Below are 24,955 nucleotides of genomic sequence, written 5' to 3' on the forward strand. Positions count from 1 at the left end.
TGTCATGGAAGCAGTGTGATGGGAGAGAGAAGAAACAAGAGTCTAAGGAAGGGATAGCTAACAACCGTTTAGGACTACAACTCCCAGCATTCCTGCCCATTGGTTACACTGGCTGGGGCTGAAAGTAGCTGTAGTCCAAAAGAGCTGGAGGACACCAGTCTAAGGTCTGTGCACAAACCCTTCATATCTTTATCCATCCCTCTCCCTGCCTTGGAGAACAATTAATTTGTAAGGCATGGAAAGGGAGGGATATAGAAGGCATGGACTGGTATTCCTTCTAACATCCATTGTGTGGCCTTTATGTGTGTGTGTGTGTGTGTGTGTGTGTGTGTGAGAGAGAGAGAGAGAGAGACAGAGAGAGAGAGAGAGAGAGAGAGAGAGAGAGAGAGAGAGAGAGAGAGAACAACCAGGCTCCATTGGATCCTTCCATCTGCAGGCTCTGCAGCCACAGTGCAAGTGGATTATTGAATCAAAGATATAATTAAATGGAGTTGCTTATGCATCACATATCATGCTGTTAATTGTGGCTCAGGAGAGACAGTACTATTTGCCACAATCTAATTAACCCGGAGACACATATAACCATCTCTTTGGTATTGAATTCATCATAGCCTTCCACCTCCCCTTCAAGCTGTGTGGCAAATTGCTTTAGAAACTCCTGGCTGCTTCACATCACTCCCTGATATAGCATGGCGGTGGGCAAAGGAAGAAAGGAAGTTGTGCATTCCCACTGGCCACATGGAAGAATCTGAGTGCATACAACAGGTTTTCCCGATTGTGGTCACTGTAAATAAATACTGATCTCATAGGAACAGACGAAGCTGGTCAGACTACTTGTTCATCTAGCTCAGTATAGCTTAGTGCAGGGATGGGGAGCCTGCAGATCTCCACATGTTGTTGGACTTCAGGTTCCATCAGTCTCTGCCAGCATAGTAAATGACCAAGGATGACGGGAGCTGTAATTCAGCCACATTTTGAGGGTCACTGGTTCCCTATTCTGCTTGTTGGCCATTGGAGCTAAAGCTCTTCTCAGAAGTTGAACTTCATACTGATTCCCTGTTGGAGGAGTGTGTTTTACCCTGGATAAAAGCACACTGAGCCTCTGAGTTTAGGAAAGTAAGAAATCTACATTTATTTACTAGAAAGGCATGCTTGATAGAAAAGTTCCTAGTTGTATCTAACTGAGGTGGAGATTCCTTGAGCTATGCTTTCTCTTGCATCTCAGCAGCAGAGACACACAAAATGTCTCCTCTCCCAAGGTGAGGATAAAGATGGAAGTAGAAAATGAGGTCAGTAAGAGTATCAGTTTAGCACCTCATGGAAGGTCAGAAAGGACAGTCTAGGAAACTTGGAGGTTTCCTTTTCTCTCTTCTACTCTTTCCCATACAGACACATCAGTGTCCAGTACAAACTGAGTTGTACCCCAGCACTTCCAGTATCACTCTGACTGTCACCAGCGGCCTAGAATCTTGTAGATTACCGGTACCTGCTGCCACCTCTTTTAGCTGGAGATGCCCATGACTGACCCACTAGCTCTACAATGGAGCTCTGGTCCCTCCCCAAGGTCCTAGTCATTTAAAAGAGTCAATTGGCATAGTAAGACGGATGAGAAACCTAATATAGTTTTTCAAATCTCTTTAAGACAAGAGGAGTACAGTCAGACCTTGGCTCCCGAACGGCTCCGTTTTGGAACGTTTTGGTTCCTGAACGCCGAAAACCCAGAAGTAAATGCTCCGGTTTTCAAACGTTTTTCAGAAGCCAAATGTCCGACTTGGCTTCCTCTGAGTGCAGGAAACTCTTGCAACCAATTGGAAGCCACGATTTGGTTGTCCAGCGTTTCGGAAGCCTTCCGGAACTGATTATGTTCGACAACCGAGGTTTGACTGTAATGAAAAAGCCTTGGGCCACCTCTGGCCTTTCCACACAGATCAGACATCCCAGTGGGTAAGCACAAGCCCTTTGGCATGCTTGAATCCCAAAACCAATCTGCTATTATGTAAAATGCCTATTATGTAAGAGGACTTGCACTGCATTTAGCAATGTTCACCTTGTTTTGGAAACAGCACCACCCCATTTTAAGCTCTCTAAAACTATTTCTGCAAGGATTTGGATAAAATTTGGCTCAGGGTTGGGGAGGTCATTTGAATGCTGGGCCTTACAGGAGAGGAGCTAGAGGCAGAGAAAGACCATCAGTGTACAGTGGACGCTTGGGTTGCGAACGTGATCCATGTGGGAGGCACGTTTGCAACCCACAGTGTTTGCAACCCGCAGCGCCGCATCTGCACACGTGTGGGCCACGATTTGGCGCTTCTGCGCATGCGCAAAGCACGATTTAGCGCTTCTGCGCATGTGCGAGTGCCGAAACCCAGAAGTAACCCATTTTGGTACTTCTGGGTTCGGCGCGGTGCGCAACCCGAAAACACACCACCTGAAGCATCTGTAACCCAAAGTATTCCACTGAGAGATTTCTGTTATATACTGTAAGTAGGGAACTGGCACCGTAGACAGGCCTTAATATGAGTTAAGGCTGATGTAAACACTATAATCATTTACCAGTGACGGATGGATGCCAACACCAACAACCTTTCAGTGTGCTATGTCCAAGACCTGGAATGTATGAATAATAAAGGAGGGTTCTTAAGGACATGAAATGAGTCTGCTGGATTGCAACCAGGTCCAGCATCCTGTTCACACAGTGGCCAACCAGATCCCTGTGGGAAGCCTGCAAGCTGGACATGAGTGTAGCAGCAGCACTCTCTTCACCAGCACTCCTCAGCAGCTGGTATCCAGAGGCATGTTGCATCTGACAGTGAAGGTAGGACTTCGCCATCATGGCTAGAAGCTGTCAGTAGCCCTGTCCCTCCATGAATTTGTCCAAACCTCGTTTAAAGTCCTCCAAGTTGGTAGGTACCACCACCTCCGGTGAGAGCAAATTGTGTAGTTTAACTGAGTGAAGAAGCATTTTCTAAAATCTGTTCTGAGCCTGTGCAAAGTGCTTTTCCTTAACTACTGAGTGACTGCAGCTCAGCCTACACATTTGGAATTAGGAAGGCTTTGTGTTCATCTCACACAAAGTTAGATTTTAATTCTCAAGCTCAGTCATGGGCACTGGCGCACATTTCAGAGAATGCAGTTGGCCCTTTCAGAATAATGTTAAACTTTCATGGAACAAATATAAGCAGCTCCTGTCCGCTGGGCAGCCATTCTTGTTCAAGTCCTATTGAAATGAATGTGAGTTGTACAAATTCTAAAGAGTGCCCTGGCACTCCCAAGAGGTGTGAGTTTTTCGTGTGGACTGGTTAAGCCCTGTGTCATTGCTAGCAGCAAGCAGGCTTATCAAGCAGTGGGAAATGTGTGAACTAGTTTTAGAAAGGTTATTTTATCAGATGACAATATGCATTTATTCTACAATGTCAAAGGCACACATTTATTTTAGTGAACTATTTCTTGATATGCCTAATCTGTTTTCCTCCCTCCTGTACTTGTACAGGCATTGTGAAGTTCTTTTGATCCCTTTGTACTTGGCAGATAACTTACCTACCTTGTTGGTTTTGGTTGGCAAATTAGAATTGTAACTATATTCTTATCAGAGTATTTGTACAGTTCAGTCATGGAGTTGTCAAACTTCACTTGGACTTTTCATTTGATCTCTCTGTTCTAGTTTACGCAGAGTTCTTTTGTGGTGTGGCAGTTATTATTGCACTATTTCCCCCCTGTTGCTCTTTATGAAGATCCTAACAAACATGTAGAAATACAAATCTTAAACTGCAGAAAACCAACATCTATTGCAATTCATTTATTAGACTCTTCTTATATGCACACAGACCAGTGGCATAGCATGGGTTGTCAGCACCCGGGGCAAGGCAAGTAATTTGCGCCCCCTAATCTGTGGATTTGCGCCCACTAACCCTAACCCCCAGATGTTGCGCCTGGTGCGGCCGGCCCCCCCTGCACCCCCGACGCTACGCCACTGACACAGACTAAGTTTTATAACCAGTTTCAAACCCTAAGGTTTCTCTCTGTCCTCAACTACACATGTTAGGGAGAAATGTGTCTCAAGTGGTCTACAGCTCTCCTTATTGTCAGCTGGTAAGGAGGGCAGTTAGTAGGCTGGTCTCTGTTACCTCTCTCTAGTTAGTTCTAGTTACTATAAGTTGGCCCACCCTTTTTGGCAAGTGTCACATGTCAATACCAGATTATTACTATATTCAACTGTTCACTATGCTTCATAAGATATATAAGAGCTCAGTGTTTAGTGGTAAGAGTGTCAGACTGTGACCTGGGAGGTAAAGGTAAAGGGACCCCTGACCATTAGGTCCAGTCGTGGCTGACTCTGGTGTTGTGGCGCTCATCTCGCTTTATTGGCCGAGGGAGTCAGCGTACAGCTTCCGGGTCATGTGGCCAGCATGACTAAGCCACTTCTGGCGAACCAGAGCAGCGCACAGAAACGCCATTTGTCTTCCTGCTGGAGCAGTACCTATTTATCTATTTGCACTTTGATGTGCTTTCGAACTGCTAGGTTGGCAGGAGCAGGGACCAAGCAACGGGAGCTCACCCCGTTGCGGGGATTCGAACCGCCGACCTGATCGGCAAGCCCTAGGCTCTGTGGTTTAACCCACAGCGCCACCCATGTTCCCTGTGACATGGGAGACCAGGGTACAAATATTGAGTCAGACATGAAGCTCACTGGGTGACCTCTTGGGATGTGGGATAGTCATGGTCTCCTGGCCTAACCTACCTCACAGGGTTGTTGTGAAGATAAAAAGGAAGCCATATATGCCATCTTGAGCTCCTTTGAAGAAAGGTGGGGTATAGATGTAATAAATAAATAAATAATAAATAAAATGGGGACATGCAGCTCTCCATATCTGAATGATAAGTGTACTCTTCCCTATGAAAGTTTGTGCTGAAAGGAATTACAGTAGGTATTAAGTGTCATGGCAGTTAAAGCATTGAATGGTTTTGCCTTCTCTTTGTGACTCTCTAGGCTTGGCTTGGTAGTGTTTTCTTCATCACCACCCCATTTAGGTCATGGTTGTTTCAATACCTGCTTAGGTTTGCTGGATCATATTTCACTCTATTCATACAAGTAGTCACGTGACTTTCCTTAAACAAAACATCAGCAAATGTTCTAATCTTCCCATGTATTGACACACAATTGTAAATTAGATGCCTTTTGGTTTTAATTCTTCTCTTTGTTTTATTCTTTCTTCTCTGTGATATTTACAGGCTGCACGGTTGCTTCTCGATTTGGGTTACTAAACTTCCACTCCTTCCTTCTTTTATTTCACGTCTTTGATGGTTCAGGTTTTTCTATTCTTGCTCATAGCAACCGCTGGGCTTATTAAATTGTTCATTGATAAGTCTACATATGTACCGCATGCACACAACCACAACAGCTAATTATTTTTAAAGTATCACTAAAGGCAATAAAAGCAACCAGTTAAAACCAATTTCAACATGTTTACAAATCAGCTTATGGGCAAAAGGTGTATTTCAGTAACAACGTCATGCTGGCAAAAGGGCTTTGGAGATAGGGCTGTCCAGGCACCAGTTAGCACAAAATTCTAGAGCCTGGGAGCAACCATTGAGAAGACCCTTTTCTGGATTCCTGCTATAAGTTGTCAGGACAAACAGAAGAGTCTCCTCCAAGGATCTTAAAACCTGGGCAGGCTCATACGGAAGTATGGTGTCTTTCAGATAGTCTGGTCCTGTTCTGTTTGTTTTCTCCATTTCCTCTCAGGAGCTCATGGTAGTGTTTATAACCACCTTGCTTTTGTCAATACAACAACCCTGTGAGGAGGTTTAGGCAATGAGATAGTGACTTGCTCAAGGCTGCTCACATTCATAGTTGCGTGTGTATTTGAAGCTGTCTCCTAAGTCCTAGTTCAATACAAATAAGTCTACCATACAGATGTCTTACCATAGCAGTTTAGGTAACTATAGGTAACTCTAAGCTAAAGCCATAGTGTGTGTTTTATTTGCTAATCCTGCATTGCCCTTATTTGAAAGAAATGTCCTTTATTCTGTAGCAACAGAGATCCATAGAGAAGACACTGCAGTTCCATAGTAATGTTTGCTAAATTTTGATCTGGCAGAGCACACAGCCCTTGGTTGAGCAAAAGGGGTAGGCATTAGCTTTTAAACGTGTCAGGCAAATATGACAGTATTGAATACTGAAAGATTTTGCCCATCTGCTGTTAAGCCTAAAACTTGGAAGGCCACTTTTGTCCCTGGCTGGTTTTGAAATTCCAGGTAATCTGTTTGGCCAAGGCAAACTCTCCGTGTCTTCATCTGGCTAGGCATTGCAAACTTTTTATTCTAGATCTGGGAAGACCTTGCGACAGCAATCTCTGTGACTATGTGATTTTTTTTTCCAAGCAGGAAGATGTCAATAGGCTTCTTAAGACATATCACTTTCAAAGAGTGTTCTCAATTAAACTCAGCCTTTGAAATTACTTTGCCTGGAGCTCAGATTTAATTATAATTTAATTATAACAGAGGTGTGATGTATCAAGATCTGGCTTGGGACTCTGTTATGATCTCAAAAGTAAAGTTGCATCAGAAACCCAGTGTACACAATTCAGTTCCAATCCAGTCTTTGTAGCCAAGCTGAATGAAAACCAGGTGGACACATACTAAGCAGATGCCAGATGAGGCAGTTGGAGACTTGGTGAAGATAAGATCAAGACAAAGTGTGAAGCTGGAGAAAGCAGGGAGAAAGGGCAAACACTGATCAGACCAAGCAGGAGCAGGAGGAGGGAGAAGGGGCGCTCTCTGCCTTCTTACTTCCTGCTGCTGCTATTTATTTTTTGTTCCTTTCGGAGCTTCAACATCTCATCATAAGCAAAAGAAAGAAACTGGACCATACAGGGTTTTGCTCTTTGAGACATATGGTCATGGTGGTGTGCTTTACCGGGGAAAGGGCCTTCTTAGTGGTGGTGCCCCAATTGTGGAATGCTTTTCATAGGGAAGCTTGTCTGGTGCCTGCTTCAGTGTGGTTCAGCCGCAGGCAAAACCCTTTTAGTTTTCTCTGGTCTTTTAATTTGATTTGCTCTGTTTTTCTTTGGCTGGAAGGTTTTTATATAATAATAATAATAATAATAATAATAATAATAATAATAATAATAATAATAATAATTTTTATCTATACCCTGCCCTCCCCGGCCAGAGCCGGGCTCAGGGCAGCTAACACCAATAAAATTTCAGTAAAAATATAATAGGAAAAAAGAAGAAGAAAATCCCAATTTAAAATACAGGTTAAAATGCAATTTAAAATGCAGCCACGTTTTAAAAGTCAAAACCATAAGGGGAGGGAAACATAAGGGTCAGACTGAGTCCAAACCAAAGGCCTGGCGGAACAGCTCTGTCTTGCAGGCCCTGTGGAAAGATGTCAAGTCCCGCAGGGCCCTAGTCTCTTGTGACAGAGCGTTCCACCAAGTCGGGGCCAGTACTGAAAAGGCCCTGGCCTTGGTTGAGACCAACCTTGTGACTTGGGACCTCAAAAATGTTGTCATTTTTGGTCATTTAAGGTCCTCCACGGGGCATACCAGGAGAGGCGGTCCTGTAGGTACGTGGTGTTCTTATAGATTCTTCTGGTTTTGAAATCTGTAAGCCCCCCTGGGAATTTGGGTAGGCTGTATACTTACTCAGTTAACAACAGCAACAACAACAACAGGGCTGACTATACTGAACCCACTTTTCCTTTCCTTTTAAAGTTTGAACTGGTGGGGTTCTGCACAGTTGAATTTGGGTTTGTAGACCCAGAGAGATCTAAATGGACCCCCTGAGACGCAACAGAATAATAGAATCATAAAATTGTAGAATTGGAAGGGACTCTGAAGATCATATAGTCCAGAGGTTCCCAAATTTATTTGGCCTACTGCCCCCTTTTCAGAAAAAGCTAGCCAAGGTCCCAGGTTCAGTTCCTGGCATTTCCAGTTAAAAGGGTTAGATTAGGTAGCTCTTAATGCCTGAGACCCCCTAAGAGGTGCTGCCAGTCAGAGTGGACAATACTGGGCTAGATTATTGGCCTAGAATAGATAAAATAGTTGTCTCCTGTTTCTTAAAAGCCACTGAGGGTTATTGCCAGGTGAGCCTCCCTGGGTAGAATTTCCTGCAGAAAAGGCACCACAACCAAGAAGGTTCATTACCCACCTGGCTGCCAAGGGCAGAAGGACTGGAAATGGGCAGGTTCCTGTGAGAGAAGGTGCTACTTTGGATGGTTACTTGTAGGAGTCTTTCTTATGGCCCAGAGAAGTCCTGAGGGGAATACAGAACAACCTCAGGAGGTGCAGGTTAAAACAGGTATGGCAAGAACAGGGAGTTGAATATGATTTAGATCAGCCTCTCTCAGCCTGCAGCGTTGGTCTGTAGTTCCTTTCATCCCTGAACAATGACCACAATCGCTGGGGCTGATGGGAGTTGTAGTCCAAAAAAACCTGGAGCGCATGAGGTTGGGATGTATCATTGTACATGAAGTAGAGTTACAGTACTCTTACGTAAAGTGGCAGGATGTGCTTTGCTCACCTGTAAGCCTCAGAAGCCTTTTCCTGTGTATAAACACAGATATGAAGGAGATGTAGGGAGAAAGCTGATTCCAGGTGCAAGGGTGTGTCAGACTGACACAAATGGAGTTAGGTGTCACCTCCAGGCCAGGAACAAACACACACACATATCACACACATACATTCTAATTATGAAAGTCTTTTATTACTACTGTTTGGATGCCAGATGCCAGCATTTATGAAATACTTGTAGGAATTTTGATATAAAACTTAATTTTTGTCCTGTTGTTTTATAATTTGCTGCACTTGTGGTTTTTTTGGGTGTGTGTGTGTTAATATTTGAAATGATTGTGTGGTGCTTTGGTGTTTATACTGTGAGCACTTACTAGAAAAAGAAAGAACTGCAGTTGAGTTATGTGTGCCAGTTAACCATGTACCACTGTGGGATGACATTTGGGAGATGTATTGCCTAAATTTATTAGTGAGGTGCCCAGGGTTGACTCTAGGTTTGAGGAAGCCTTGGGCAAAGTGTCCTGTAGCGTTCAGAGTGGCACTACTTGTTTATTTTAAAAACTTACATACTGCTTTTCGTTTCAGAATATACATATAGCCCTTTAAAAACAAAAAAACATTCAGATAGTCATGCTCATGATATAGAATTTCAGCAACTGTAGTAGCCAGAACCCAAAAAGAAAACTGTATCAACAGTCAAGAAAGGTGTAAACAGAAAATAGTAACTATGGTTTACCATGGCATGTGATTGTATCCAGTGGCTCTGAATTAGCTTTGGTTGTGTTTGATGATGCTGTTACATAGACAAATCTAATTAGCTGCCTGATAGCTCTCTTACTAGAAAGTTGAAAAAAGCTGTTTTCCAAACAAAAATAATACCAAAGCTGTAGCCATTTGGCTTGCAAAGAAACAGCAAACTGGTGTGGGAAAGCTAAACACACACGTGCGCACACTCACACAGAATATTTTGAATTTCCATGGTGAAAAAGCACTTCTCCACAGATTAACATCCAGGTACAGTGTGCATGAAGAATCACTCTAGTTATGCGTATCTGAGATACGTACTAGGAAAGGCTTACATTATTTGTATCCTCTGCACTAGTTTACAGTCATCATTTCCTGAGTTGAGTCTGATTCATTATACATTACTGCACTTGTATCCTATTTCCTAATCATACACAGATAGAAAATGAGATTGCATGACCAAGTTTGGATAAAAATTGCAGTTATAACTGACTGTTGCCTTGGTGTGGCACTTTCCACCATGTTTTTGATGACTTTACCCAATGGCCTCAGGCCCAAACTACAGATTGCAAGGAATCTGTGGCTGCTGCTCACCTGTATCTTTTCAGCAAACTTTTAAAGGTGGCAAGATGTGACATCTTTACAGTTGTTGTTTTTTGCTTCAATTTATTTGATATGCTGTTTCATGGAAGAGGCCTGGAAACCCTGGATGCAGTGATGTGATGTGGTGCATTTTTAACCAGATGTTTTCAGGAGACCTGAGGAGATGGTTTGGGCTTCATGGATGTTCAAAACACAATTATGTAGTACTAATACACATCCAATGTGATAAATTATAATTAATGGTGGAAATGGATCCTTCCAAGCTTAATATTCTCCCCAAATGGAGGGATCTACCAAGATTGTTTCTTCCAGCAGCTGGCAGTGCAGCCCAAAATTTGCTATCACCTAGCAGAGGCTAATCGGATTAAGTCTACCCAACTCCCCCAACTCTCCCCATGTTAAGACTGCTTTAGCATCATGCCAACTTTTGCTCTTTCCCTTCCTCTCCCTCATTTTGCTCAACATTCTCCTTGATAGCTTGTGACTGTGGGTTAAACCACAGAGCCTAGGACTTGCCGATCAGAAGGTCGGCGGTTCGAATCCCCGCGACACAGTGAGCTCCTGTTGTTCGGTCCCTGCTCCTGCCAACCTAGCAGTTCGAAAGCACGTCAAAGTGCAAGTAGATAAATAGGTACTGCTCCAGCGGGAAGGTAAACGGCGGTTCCGTGCGCTGCTGTGGTTCGCCAGAAGCGGCTTAGTCATGCTGGCCACATTACCTGGAAGCTGTACGCTGGCTCCCTCGGCCAATAAAGCGAGATGAGCATCGCAACCCCAGAGTCGGCCACGACTGGACCTAATGGTCAGGGGTCCCTTTACCTTTACCTTTAGTAGAGATTTCACTATAGATTTGGGGTGTATCACAAGATGGATCTATTTCTTACGCCTCAGGCATGATGCTACAATAGCAATACCAGTGCATTCAGTTCATTGTGTTGCTGTAGCATCTTGTTGGATTGAGATGCAAGCTAGTGTTTTGCCTTAAGTTTCTCATGCAAGCTCTTTTCTGGTTCATTGACCTACAGCGCACATGGGCAACCTGCAACCCTCTAGATGTTGCCACTCCAACTCCCACCAGCCTTAGCCTGCTTGGCTAATGGTCAGGGATGGTGGGCATTGTGCCCCAAGAACAATGGAAGAGCCACAAATTCCCCTTCCCTTACCTAGGAGACCTGTCTTGGGATGGATGTGCTAAAATGTTATTTTTAACAGTGAATGCCTTGTCAACTCTTTACGCAGTTTGTTTTCCTGACCAAGCTGCTTCAGTCACTTCAGGACAATTCTGTCTGAGGTTTATTAAAAGTAACTGTAGCAACCAGGAACTTTTTGTGAAGCAAGCAGTTCTTCCCTTAAGCCTTAAGGAAACACAGTTCCATCTGAATTTCCTCCCTAAAATATACCAGATGTTTTGCTGTTGTATTCTGACTTCTTTTTTTAAATAAATCTTTTTACTGTGCTTTATTGTTGTTGCATGAAGGGCTTGTCTTGACTTGTTAATTTCAGTTGCTTAGAAGATGTGTGCGTTGATCTCTGTTAGAACTAGCATAAATTTAGAAGTGTTAATATAAAAGCAGTGAACACAAATTTTATCAACAAAATGTTTAGGATTTAATCAAATCATTTGGAATAAATCTAATATGTTTTTTATATAAATGTATATGCTGAAGCTATTATACTAGGTGAGCCAACATATTGTTTTTACTTGTTTATATGTGTTTAACTTTTTTAATTAAAAAAATTCTGCTTTGAACTACAGTGGCAGGAATTGGTTTGAACTGAATTAAAATTGTTTACCTGTGAGGGGGCGTAATCTATCTGAAATCCCATTTATTTCAATAGGAAAGATTTATGCAAGTGTTTTGAGTTTTCCGATTATATCAGTGGAAGTTCAAAGTAGATTTTTGCCGCCTCACACATGTTACCTTTTCTTTGAACTGATAGGTTATTTATTTATTTATGTATTTGCTTAAATATTTATAGACCCCACTTTTCATAAGAATAATTTTCATGATGTAGGTTTGAAAGAAAGGCAGACCTATACTCTATGATACAGCTCAACAAAGTTGCATTCCTTTTCTAGGGACAGAGCACTATATATGGAACATTTGACAAAAATCTCCTGGAGGATGCTGAATTCTACTTTGTTTACAGTGGCTCAATCCAGAGACATGTGGTTTTAGCCAAGCACGTTACTGATAAGTCCCTCGAATCTATTGTTCCAGGTGAGTCTTGCAGTTACACTACACATTCTGACTGTCTTCCCAGTGTTTTTATTCTTACAAGGGATAGCCAGTGAATTCTGATGTTTTTATGTTTATCGTGACAGAAGCCTTAAGGCAGTGAGGGAGCTGCCACAAAAAGAGGTGCTGTGGCTTCTCCTCACATAGCAAAGCCACTGTGGCAAACTCCACTTCACTCAGTTTGTGTATGGCAAACAGGCAAATCTGGTTGCTGTTGTTATTAATAATACTGATAATAAGTATTGCTTCTAGTATATGATTTATTACTATGAATACTGATCTTATCATCCCTCCAAGGGAATGCATGGCTCATCTCTGTATCCTCACAAGAACTCAGAGGTAGGCTTTGAGTGTTGCTTAGGATATAATAGCTCTGCAGAACTGCCACAAATAATGTTTTTGGCTTCAGTTGTCCTCTCTTGTACTTCTGGCTGAAGCAATCATAGGAAAGGCTCCTCTGCCCTCACTTGCCTCATGCAATGGTGGTGAGCTGAGAAGCAGGCAGAGTTCTGATCTGGATGGCTAGACAGCCTCCTGTTGCCTGGAGCAGGTTGGCTTGCTCTTCAGTAATTGCTGCTGCTGAGCAAAGAAGAGGAAGGTGCTTTTGTTTTTATGTGAAGCATCCTCATCACTACTGCAACTTTTTGTGTGCTCTGCATGCTTCTTGGTTACACACTCACACCCAGTGCTTTTTTACTTTAAAAAAAAATGTTTAGTGGTACTCTCATTTTCCTATTCATATTGAAATACTGCCCCTCAATGAGGCCAAACTTAGATTCACAAAATGTTTAGGGGTATGCGTACCCTTGTATCCCCCCCCCCCGAAAAAAAGCACTGCTCACACCTGTAGAAAGACATATTTCTATAGCCTGCTTTAATCCATGAAATAAAAATATCTGACAGAATTCTCTTAATCATGGTTTAGTATGCGTTGATTTCAAAGGGGGGAAAAAACTGTGCCAAGGCAACTGAAGTTTCTTTTTACAGGTAGGTAGCCGTGTTGGTCTGCCGTAGTTGAAACAATTTTTTTAAAAAAACATTCCTCCCAGTAGCACCTTAGAGACCAGCTAAGTTTGTTATTGGTATGAGCTTTCATGTGCATGTATCTGAAGAAGTGTGCATGCGCACGAAAGCTCATACCAATAACAAACTTAGTTGGTCTCTGAGGCTCCCTTGGCCAATAAAGCAAGATGAGCGCCGCAACCCCAGAGTTGGTCACGACTGGACCTAATGGTCAGGGGTCCTTTACCTTTAAGGTGCTACTGGAAGGAATTTTTGTTTTGTTTTGTTTAGAAGTTTCTTGCTCTTTACTTAGTTTGCATCATGCGAACTGTCATGTGAGTAGCATGCATTTTGCAAACTCAGTTAATGGGTTTACAAATCTTATAAAATCTATGCTGCTTCTGCTAATCATTGGGAGAAAAGAAAGCATTGAGGCATTGAGGACCCAATTCCCGAAACCACTGAAAAATCTGTTCCGCTTGCTCTCTCCACTGTCTCTCATTGCCCTAAGCATTGGCTGCATACTCTGAAGCATATTGTTATAGTCTTAAAGGATAGAAACTTGATTTATTTATTTCTTGTGTTTTTTTAAAAAATGAAAAGATGAGACTTTGTGCTGAGTACAAAGTTTTGTGCTTCCTCAATATGAAAACAAAATTATAGAATGAATGAGCAAGGAGCCCTTCATGAACCTTGCAGCAGTGAGCCCTCTGTATCTGGGTCCCAGTAAAAAAATCCAGAAAACTTCCCCTTTTCCAGCTAGCTAGAAATGTTAGAAACTGGGTGGGGAGGAGAGACAAAAACCTTATGAACAAAATAAAAATAAATAAAAATACTGACTTCACTTTTAAGCACTGTTCGAGAACAACAAAGAGTCTCTGTTCTCATTGAAGGCTAAGACAAAAAAACAAACAAAACAAAACTGGATATGGGGGAAGCCACTTCCACAGAAGGGACATTATAATTTCTTGTTCCACCTCTGACTGGAGAATGGACTAACCCAGGGATGTCCTTCTGGGTGTTGTGGATCCCAATTCCCATCAGCCCCAGCCAGCAAGACCAAAGATGAGGGGAGTTGTATTCCAGCACTAGTTGGTGGGCTACAAGTCTCCTGTCCCTGGGTTAATGCTTTCCTGTATGATGTTCTGCCCTGGGACCTCGTTTTCAAGGATTCTGCAACTTCTGCAGCTGTCTGGTTATAGACCCAGGAAAGGGAGGATGTTAAGGAATTGAGGCTTGCAGGAGAGATCCCTGTCACACTAGTAAAAGCTTGCCATTTGGGGAGACTCTGGAACCTTTGTCACCTCAACTGTAGCTGCTTTGTTTGACTTGAGCAGTCCACACACCCCATTGGCCTTCTGGTCCATGAAGAGGTTGTAAGTGGGCCCTCTCTACCACCCATTATTCTCTCTATTGGCCTAGAGGGAAACTAGAACAATGAGGTCCTTGGGGATCTAGGTCTCTGAGCTGCTTGTTGTTGTTGTTTTTTGTATGGCTGAGGTCACGTCCTGAGTATGAGAAGAGCCTCCTTTTCAGGAAGGACATCAGACTTGCTGGCCCTGCTTTCAACCAGAGGATGGGTCAAAACTTTCTTGCCTGTTCTCCTGCTTAGAAGTTCATGATAAGTTTAACTTTCCATTATTTAAGACAGTGTGTAGGAATGAATCTGTTTGTCTATCTCCTGAAACCATTGAGTGTTGAATGGCTAATATTTCTTGTACTTTTCCCCCCCAGCTCATGGAGAACAGGAAAATGTTTCTGTCTCTGCGGTCATGTACACAAAAGAAGGCATACTTGTGACTCTGGGCTTTGCATCTGTCACTTTCAAACGGGACACAGCTTATGAGTTAGCATGTTTTCTGATGAGCCAAGCTGATTGCCTCACTCCCTCCAGTCACCAGACACTTCTCAGCAGGTTTGGTTTAATGGAGGAGGATTTTCAGACCCTGGATCATGATGTCATGCTAGCTATGGCTCATGGAGATTTTCCACCTGCTTGGAGCACTGTTGGGAATAGTTCTGGAGAGGGTAAGTGTTTCTCTCTCTTTCTCCAACTTTGTGCCTGTTTCTCTATAATACGTGCCATATCTCAGGGGTTCAGCACATGCTTTGTGTGAGTAGGTCCCATTCTCAATCTCTGACATAGCCAGAGGGTTGAGTTTCCTGGTGATTCCCTAGTGGATCCCTGGAGAGCTCCTGCCAGTGTTGATAATACTGAGCTAAATGGGTCCATGGTCTGGCTTGATATAAGGCAGCTTCCTGAGTTTCTAATGTCAGAGTCATACTTTTTCGTATGGCTACATCCTCAAACAATAAGAACTTCAGGGACAGCCACTACAGGGTTTTGTTTTGTTGTAAGGTCAGATAGTTGGAGATGCTAATTTGCAGTTCCAATCAGCCCTAGCAAGCATGGACCATGGCCAGGGAGGATAAGAGTTCAGCAGCATCTGGAAGGTCAAAGGTTTCCCACACCTGCCCTGAGCTGCCAGCTACTTACCAAACACAGTTTTCTGCTTTGCTGGTTGCATTCTGTAACGCCCAATTTGTTATTTCTCTAACCCCCCCCAAAAAAGCTGGTCATGTGGGATGTGTCATAGCCCATGTACACAGCCTACATTTAGAGCAACGCTCTCCGCTCTGAATCCTGGGAATGGTGGCATGTTAAGGGTGTTGGGAATTGTAGCTCAGTGAAAGGTAAACTACATTACTCAGGTTTCTTGGGCAAAGAGGATGTGCTTTAAATGTGTGATGTGTGTGCATCATAGCAGCTAATCAGAAATGTTCATCAAAGAAACATCTTCTAGCTAATGAGGAACTATCTTCAGCTAACACTGAAGAGGTTGGCTGATCATAGCGGCGGGGTAGCTGTTTCCTTGTGGTTGGACAAATGACATATAATTCCTCTCCCATACCAGCATTGCTGAAGTGTGAATTGGTAACATTTAGAAATGAAATTGAAGACTATAAACTGACTGTCTTTTATGCTTCTGCTACTATGTGAATATTATCATTCAGACAAGGAAATTTAGTTGTGTATTACAAAGCCTTTATAATTACTACTGTAATTTAGTCTCTCTCCTTTTTTAAAAAAGCAACAACCACCCTTTGTTTCCTTAGTGGATTTTATTCAGTTTATGAATAATGCTTGTCAACAACTGATGAAAACTTTGAGCTTCCAAACAGAATGAAGATGTTGGTAATAAAATGTCTCCACCTTGATTCCAAGCAGTTGAAGTGTTTTTATTCAAAAATTGTGATTACACAAACAAAAGGAGACCTTTATTGTCTTTGAAATAGCCAAGGGAATGTTGTAGTACAGGAATTTTGGCTAGCTAGCAGCTTATTTACTACAACACTACCCCCAAAGATCTTCCGCACTGGTTGTTTTAACCTTATTGGATATGATTCACATTGAATCATGTTACAACAAAGGCATGGAATGTAATTAAAGGCTTATACTTATGTAAATAAGTTTGGGGTTATATTTTTGTTTGCTTTAGAGGAAGTAGAATTTAAAACATTTGAAGTGTGTTTCTTTTTTTTTTTTGGAGTTACGCTTCTAACAGGCAACATCTAACAGAACGTGGGTGGACTCAAAGTGAGATTAATCTATGGAACTGGGTTTCTGAAGTTTCCAGCTCTCTATGCTGCCCCAAAAGTCGCTTTCAGATTTGAGGACTATCTGGAGTGACACCTGATGCAGTTTGAGTAGCTGTGGATGGAAAAAGAGAAGCACAAGTTTTTGTGAGTTTGTGACAGCACTCGGGTGCTCACAGGAGTCTTTGGATCCTGTGCCTTTTGTAATAAACATGAGGTCAAGCTTGTCTGGTTCCAGGTTAAATGGGATGTTTCTCCCTAGGTAGACCACTCAATTCTGTCGAAATTGCTATATGGAGCATAGTTACGCAAGTTTCACTAAACCCTTATTGGGTGTGATGTGACTAGTTATGAATGGCACAGTTTCCCCCCTGCCATGGCATGCTGCAACACTCACTTTTAAATTGGTTTTTAAATCATTTGGAAGTGGTGTGTTCCTTGTGCTGTATAATATTGTGGTGAGAGATGAAACTGACAAGGCTCCCAAGGAAAGTCTGGGTAAGCCCTTTGTCAATTTTGCTTCAGCAGAGGCTCTCTGGCAGAAGTCTTAAGGCAAAATCTAGGTGGTGATATGAGTCAAACCCTTTCCTTGCAGTGGCATGCCACCACAGGAGTGCTCTTGGCATCTGCCAAACACCACCAGTGCCAAATCTGCTCTTCCTAGTCCCAGCCTGTAAAATGTGTCCTTATTCATGAATCCTTTTATCTTGCCTTTCTCTCTCCCCCTCTCCATTTTCTGAATACCAGTTGCTGGAAGCCACAGGAGGGGAGAGAGTGTTATTGTGCTCAGGTTTTGCTTACAGACTTCCTACAGGCATCTGGCTGTCCACTGTGAGAATAGGATGCTGGACTAGTTGGGCCACTGGTCTGATCCTGCAGGCTCTGCTTATGTCCTTATGGAGGCGGCCAGCTTTTTCTGTTGCACAAATCTAGTACAAGGGACTGGGAAAGGGACAGGCAGAGCTCTCCTGCATAACCACACGCAGCAAAACTGCTCTATTCCTAATTTAGGCACACGGATGGCTTATAGGCCCTGAAGTATCTGTATTTGTGGGGATTTGTGGGCCTGTCAAGTGGGGAAAGAGAAAAGTGATTGGTGGGGCATGCTTTGACTCCTTGTGTGCGGGAAAGCCCTTAAGGTTTTCAATGGAAGCTCTGTAAAACTAGACTGGCATGTTTTTCATGAAAAGCAGTGTTGGTGGAGTTTTCCCCCCTGTGGGAGTGGGAGTGTTCAAAGATTAGGTCAACTAATAAGCCTGCAAGCCTACAGGGGGGGAAAACCCAAACCCCTCCAGGCCTGTCTTTCTGGCCCTTGAGCCTGTCCCCAGGCCACATGCCTCATGAGCATCCTCAAGTTCTTTTGCCTGGCTAGGGTATTTTTTGGCCTGTGATAATGCCTCTTTCCTACCATGGTGATGCCCGATAGGCATGTGAAAGTATGTGTGTTGTTGTTGAGTTGTTTAGTCGTGTCCGACTCTTCGTGACCCCATGGTCACAAACCAGGCACTCCTGTCTTCCACTTCCACCCACAGTTTGGTCAAACTCATGCTGGTAGCTTCGAGAACACTGTCCAACCATCTTGTCCTCTGTCGTCCCCTTCTCCTTGTGCCCTCCATCTTTCCCAACATCAGGGTCTTTTCCAGGGAGTCTTCTCTTCTCATGAGGTGGCCAAAGTATTGGAGCCTCAGCTTCATGATCTGTCCTTCCAGTGAGCACTCAGGGCTGATTTCCTTAAGAATGGAGAGGTTTTATCTTCTTGCAGTCCATGGGACTCTCAAGTGTCTCCTCCAACACCATAATTCAAAAGTATCCATTCTTCGGTGATCAGCCTTCTTTATGGTCCAGCTCTTACTTCCATACATCACTACTGGGAAAACCATAGCTTTAACTATACGGACCTTTGTCGGCAAGGTGTTGTCTCTGCTTTTTAAGATGCTGTCTAGGTTTGTCATGTGTATGTGTATGTGTAGGTTTGTCAAAGTATGTGTAGCAACCTCTGAAAAAGTAAGCATCACTTGTGTTCCTTCACTGCCTCTTGATCCATGCATCACTGGCATCTATTCTCCTTCCCCCCCCAAAAGGTTGACCCACTATTGGGTTCAAAAAGGTTCCTCACCCCTGGGGCACTTATTGAAGTCCATAATATTTTTTGAAGCTTACTGAACCAAGAGGCTCTGCCTCCTTCTGTATATGCTGTGCCTCTGTTGTGGAAAGTCATTTGAAGCCAATATTTTTATGTACAGTGGCATGGTAGACTACAATGGACTCTGGGTGGGTGTTTGTCTTTGTTTCAGGCACCACGCCAGCAAAATAGCAAAAGGTTCCCTTGAAAGGAGAGCATGGCGTCCCTTTTACCCTCTGAGTCCTGCTCAGGGCCAGGCAATCCTGTCATGGAGACAGTGAAGATACTGCTTGGTTTTATTTTGGTCATGGGACATTGAATAGGATTAAAATGGGACACCTATTGATGGCCAGGCCAGGAAAGTTATGGTGTCATGGTTGGATGGACCTAGCGAGTAGGACACACCCCTGCCCTTCTATGAAATGCACACCCATTGTTTTGTTAAACAATGTAAAGGAGCAGTAATAATACAGCCATGACTTTTGTTCCTGCTGAGTTCTCCATCCAAAGTACAAAGGGCACTAGTTCCTAGTCTGTTTCCAGGCCCAGTTTAAAGTATTAGCTATAACCTTTTAAATCCTCACTGTTTATAGGAAGAGGCCATTTGTTATTCATTGTAAGGAATGTTTGCCGCAGAGAGTAGATGCAAATGGAAGGTGAGCGTACTAGATTGTGTGATTTCTTTTCCTCAGTTATGAATGTTGCATGGAATCACAGAGTTGTAGACTTGGAAGGGACCCAAGATGACTTGGGGGTCATTCCACTTGCAATGTAGAAATCTTTTGCCCAACGTGGGGCTTGAATCCATGACTCTGAGTCCCAGACTCTGCTGATGGAGCTATCTGAGTATGATAAGGGTAAAAATTTAATAAAAGTGTTAAAAGGTATTAGAAGGCTGGGTTTTTAAAAATAAAAATAATAGAAAACACTGCTTAATTTTTCCTCATGTTTAGAAAATGCCTTATTCATTTCAGAAGTCGATAAATGTAGCGAACTATTTCTGCTTTAAGAAAAGTGGCTGTCTGAACTTGTTGTCATTGGAGTCCCATGGAGAGACTGTGGTCACACGGTGGTATCTGTGGTTGTGGTGGAGGAGGCAAAACCGCTGGGGCTGGGCAGGGCAACCTTTTGTCCTCCAGATGTTGCTGCAGCTCTCATCAGCCCAAGGTGGGATGTGTAGTTCAGCAACATCTGGATGGCCAAAGGTTCCCCACATCTGTTCTTGTAGCATATAAGTGTTCTTCATCAGGCCCCACACTCCTAATCACAACTAATCTTACTTTATTGTCATACTTCAGTAACTTTGCTGCAAAGTAGTTATTGCGGACCGTAGCAATGTCAGCTGGCTCTACATTAAGATTATTTGGGTGGCTGCAACTGCTTGCTAATCAAGTAGATAAGCATTTGCTGTTTCCTCTATCCTAGGATGTTGATTCATGCTTGATAGGAATTTATAATATTTCAAAATTAGATTTTTGCTGAGTTTTAATGCATGCTAAAATTAATTATAGACTCTAACTAAAAATGTAAGTAGGAAATGCTGCCTCTTATTTAATTTTCTGCCAGAAATTCGATTGACTTCCTGTTTTTCACTAATACAGCATAATGATTTCTTCTTAAAGCACGCTGCCGGCAAATCATTGCCGAGTGTGTTTATCGTTGGGTTCTGTGGGGCTCTTCCAGTTTCTCCATATCATTACATACCCATTCTGTTGTAGCTTAATTGTTCTAATGTAATAACAAGTTTTTAGTCCAAGTTTTGAAATCTGGCTTACTTCCACCATGTTTCGTTAAATAAGAAACCAGATCCTGCAGCTTCTATGCACACAATGCCCGCTGACATCAGTGAATGGTGGAAGAATCTCCTTATATGCTGTCTCTGTTGCCTATCTTTTTATTTCTCTCCCTTGCAAAATCCCTGACCTCCAGCTGCACTCTTCTCCCCTTTCTGCTAAGCACTACCCCACGTTCTCTAGCATATGAACAGATGGGTCATTTCTGGTCTGTGTCAGGTTTGAAAATGTTCATCCATTTGTTCTTGTTTCGGCACCAAGCTGTTGTTTTAAAGAAGGTCATAAGTCTCCCCCCCACACCCAATATGCATTATTTGCATGCATTTTATCCTAAAATACATGTTTGGGTACATTTTTTGAGCAGAGAACTGTATTGCAACATTAGAACAATGTGTGTGAAAAATAATAGAGTAACTACAATTTCTGGTCCACCACTCCCAGTTACAGTTTATAGGTATAATGTAGGACTGTGAAGTGCAAAATAGGAAACGAGAGTGGCAGAAATAGTAGTAAATGCGATTTGCAGTTGCTGTGGATTATTCAGACATGGGCCAACCAAGCCAGGCACATCAGTGGAAATCTTCCCAATGTTAAAGCACTCTTAAGAATTCTTGGGACGGGGGTTTAAGAGCAGATTGAGGATGGCCTCAGGTATATACGTGACATACCAGCCTGCCAGATCTGCTGCTTTGTGGTTAGCTGCCTGGGTTTGTATGATCTAGGAAGACCACATACATGGCAGTTGCATCCTTCATGACTCAGAGGCAACATATGATGCTGGTGGCCAATTTAGATTCAGGTCCATGGAAGGAGCCTGGTGAAGAGCATCTGCTAAGTTCATAGCTATGAGATCTGAGTGCCAACTTCTGTTGTTCGTCGCGGATTAGTACTAAATTAATGGCTCCAACGAGACAAGGCTGTTGACATGTTTTCTTAGGCTTAATTACTAGCTGCTCAAAAGTAATTATTTTGGCACAAATACTTTGATGTTCTAATCAGCATTACTTCTGCACTCAGAAACTGGAAAAAAGAATGTGAGTTGGCTCAAATAAATAGAGGGTGTGAGGAAGCGTGGATAATATATACTCTACGTCGTCCACTTCGTGTAAATAAAGGCTTTCATCTTGCAAATGTTTATCTTTATAAAAGGCCATGCTGCTTTATAAAAGGCCATGCTGCTTATAGTGGATTGTTCTCCCCCCGCCCTTGTTCTTGGCAAACGTGTCATCCTAAACAGGGGTGGCCAGCTGTTTTTCTGTCAAGAGCCATATATCTGGGATAATCTTATCAGGGTTACATGCTGGTAGTGAGTGGAGCCAGAGCCAATGGTGTGTGATGAATTAACTAATCTGGAACATAGACTTCCCTCCTTCCATTTTCAACATGGCTACATCAGCTCAGAACCCCCAGTTTTAGGAGGTTTATCCAGGTCTACCTGGATAGCTCAATTGGTTAGAGCATGGTGCTGATAATGCCAAGGTTGCAGGTTTGGTTCCCTTATGGGACAGCTGCAGGGGGTTGGACCAGATGATCCTCAGGGTCCCTTCCAACTTTACCAATTCTATGACTCTATGATTTTTCATATGTAAGCTCCATTGGGCTTGATGGGATTACTCTCAAATAAGTATACAGATGATCCTTTTCATATGACAGGTCCAGGGCCAACCCAGGATGCTTTGCTATTGTAGGCAAAATGCCCCGATACCCTCCCTGCTCCCCTGGCACCCCCCAGCAGATCCTAGTCCCTCACTCCCTGCCCTCATCATCAAACCCTCACTGCTTCCAGCCCTGTCACTGCAACTGTACCATGACCTGTGCCTACGCTGCTGCCACAATTCAGTAGTAGCAGCAGCAGCAAGGGTATAGCAGTGAGTGCAGCGGGGCTGTTTTGGTGGCATGGGTGGGGCTGGCAACAGCACATTGGCAGGTGTGTGGAGGAGATCAGATCTGCAACTGGCTCTATCTTGCCTAATGCATGGGCTGCCCCTGGGCAGACCAGTGCAGCTGCTGTCCTAGAAAGCAAGTGAAATGAATTCCTTTCTGACTTCAGTGTGCTATGCACAGAGACACATGCATGTGTAGGGAGAAATTCCCCCTTTCCCCAAGCCATACTGACAGGAAAAAAGGTTTTATTTTTATTTTCTCTCTCTAATAAAACACTACTCACAATTTATTTGAAACAGTTTTGAAAGCCTAGATAAATGGGGATAATTGACCCAGAAGGGAGGAAGGGGTGTAATGGAAGAATGGGGCCGCTTCAGGAGGTTTTTGCAGGGCCCGTAAAAGGAGACTGGTCATTAGGTTGCCCACGTAGGTCCCTAAACCTCTCACCAGATGCTCTTCTGCCATTTTGACTACCAACATAAACCTTTCAAAATAGAAGGACTTAGTGCTGGCATGCAAACTTAGAGCCTGTTCTCATAGCAAACCATTCAGACGACCTGTTTGCTGTGAGCAATGAGGAAAGGCAGCCAACTACAAACAGCACCGTCTCAGTAGCAGGTTGGGTGCCTGTAGAATCTGTGGGTTAAATAATGTCCAGATTAAAAATGTGTTATTGGATGGGTACAGCCTGTCGACACAGTCTGAAGGAAAGATTTAAGCCTGGAACAACTGGGAGCTGTCAGCCTGCTGTGATGTCTTGTCTTCCCTCCAAGACACATCCAGAGTTTTCAGCTTCCTTCCTGGAAATGAATGAGCTACAATCATCCAGGGAAATCTTAGTCACTTCTGTCAGGAGAAATATTTGTTTGGTTTTCAATTGTGTTGGGCAGGGGAAAGGATTCAGGTGCAAGAAAGAATAGAAAGATTTGTGTAATGGGTTAAACAGACTGGTTTTAGAGCTGATATTATCACTTGAATTGTATATTTTGGCTACAGGCTTGAGAAATGATGCAAAGCAACGTCTAGCTACTAAAGTCTTGCCTGGCTGCACATTGCCTTGCAGTGTCTCCAGCCCTCTATAATAAGAAGTGGCTGGCTTTATTTTCCCAAGGAACTGTTTGATGAGAAACAGTGCTTTGAAATGGGGAACTCTCCAGCTTTCCAAAATGGTTATTTATGTTTTTACTTTTTTACTTTTTCTCACTGCCAGCTCCGAACTGCTGCCTTGTTTTGTTGTAACTTTTCACTGAATCTCTTATGGTTTTGATGAAAATGTACTTTGCAGGTGCCTGGAAACTTATTGATCAAGGGGAGCTGGGCTGCTATACTTCTGTCCTGAAATTTGCAATAGTTTCTAGGTCAGTACTTCCCAACTGGTGGTCCGTGGACCCCAAGGGGGTAACCCATGTAATCCACCCAGGGCGTCTGTGGCACCATTCACTTAACAAACACTACCACAGAGATATCAAAATTTTCAAAAGTAGCAGTTCACTGGCTTGGCTTTTGAAAAACAGGGGGTTTGCAGTACTTAGGTAATTGGGAACCACTGCTCTAGCTAACTTAAAGTCACCCTGAAAGGAACAGTCTGACCAAAGGCCTTTCAAGACACGAGTCTGTAAACCAACCGTGTGTTCCCCAGGTTTCCTGAGTGGGGAATATGGCGATGAAACCAGGTGTAAACTGTGATACCTTGTTGGTACTGCAGAATACATGGCTGGAATGGGCGCAATATAGAAATGAATACAGGCATACCTTGGAGAAATTGCGGGTATGCCTGTAATGTAAAACAATTAATTTGTGTTATGTTAACTTTCTGGATGTTCTTTTAGATATGCAGTTTTCTTTCATAAAAGTTGAGTAGGTTCTGTTTGGTTGGAAAACCAGGTTTGATTGATGATTTGTATTATGTCCATGGAATACACATGAAAAGACCCATATGCTAGACTTAACCTTATTTGACTGCAGCTTTTATCTGGCTTGCTTTACAATGGCATAATACAATATAGTTGAAAAGGCAGTGGCACAGTGCCAAAGAGAGAGTGTTGAACGGTGTGCATGGATAAGAATAAAAATTGCCCTTTCATTTCCCATGTATTGTGTTTGTAACGTCACTGTTACTGTTAATATTAGCACATGCCTGTTACACTGGTTACAAGGTCAGCTTGCGAAACCTCCTTATTTTTCATAGAAGCTTTGATTACTAAGCTATATAATTGGGAGGGAAACACATGTACGGTTTCACTATTGATACCTATATTTTCTTATAATAGCTGAGGAACTGCCCCATAACATATCTGGGAGACATGGAAATTTAAATATTGCTGTACCTAGGAAAGCACAGAACATATCTGTAGTCAAAATTAAACAATGGAATATGTTCCATTGCACCTTACTTTTGAGATTGTTGTTATGTTTGCAGTATTAACCACCTCAATCCTGCAAAGCTAATACATG

General features: G+C 42.9%; 1 protein-coding gene across 4 annotated transcripts in view; it reads left to right on the top strand.

Moving 5' to 3' along the window:
* Nucleotides 1-24,955, top strand: part of ARHGEF28 (Rho guanine nucleotide exchange factor 28) — a 140,050-nt gene that overhangs the window by 15,825 nt on the left and 99,270 nt on the right. For all 4 annotated transcript variants that reach the window (XM_081929334.1, XM_081929333.1, XM_081929331.1 and 1 more), the window contains exons 3-4: nt 11,944-12,085; nt 14,840-15,133. In XM_081929334.1, coding sequence (XP_081785460.1) covers nt 11,944-12,085; nt 14,840-15,133 — 436 coding nt within the window. The remainder of the gene's footprint in view (nt 1-11,943; nt 12,086-14,839; nt 15,134-24,955) is intronic.

This window comes from Podarcis melisellensis (assembly GCF_964234715.1).
Source record: "Podarcis melisellensis genome assembly, chromosome: 11".
NCBI classification, from domain to species: domain Eukaryota; kingdom Metazoa; phylum Chordata; class Lepidosauria; order Squamata; family Lacertidae; genus Podarcis; species Podarcis melisellensis.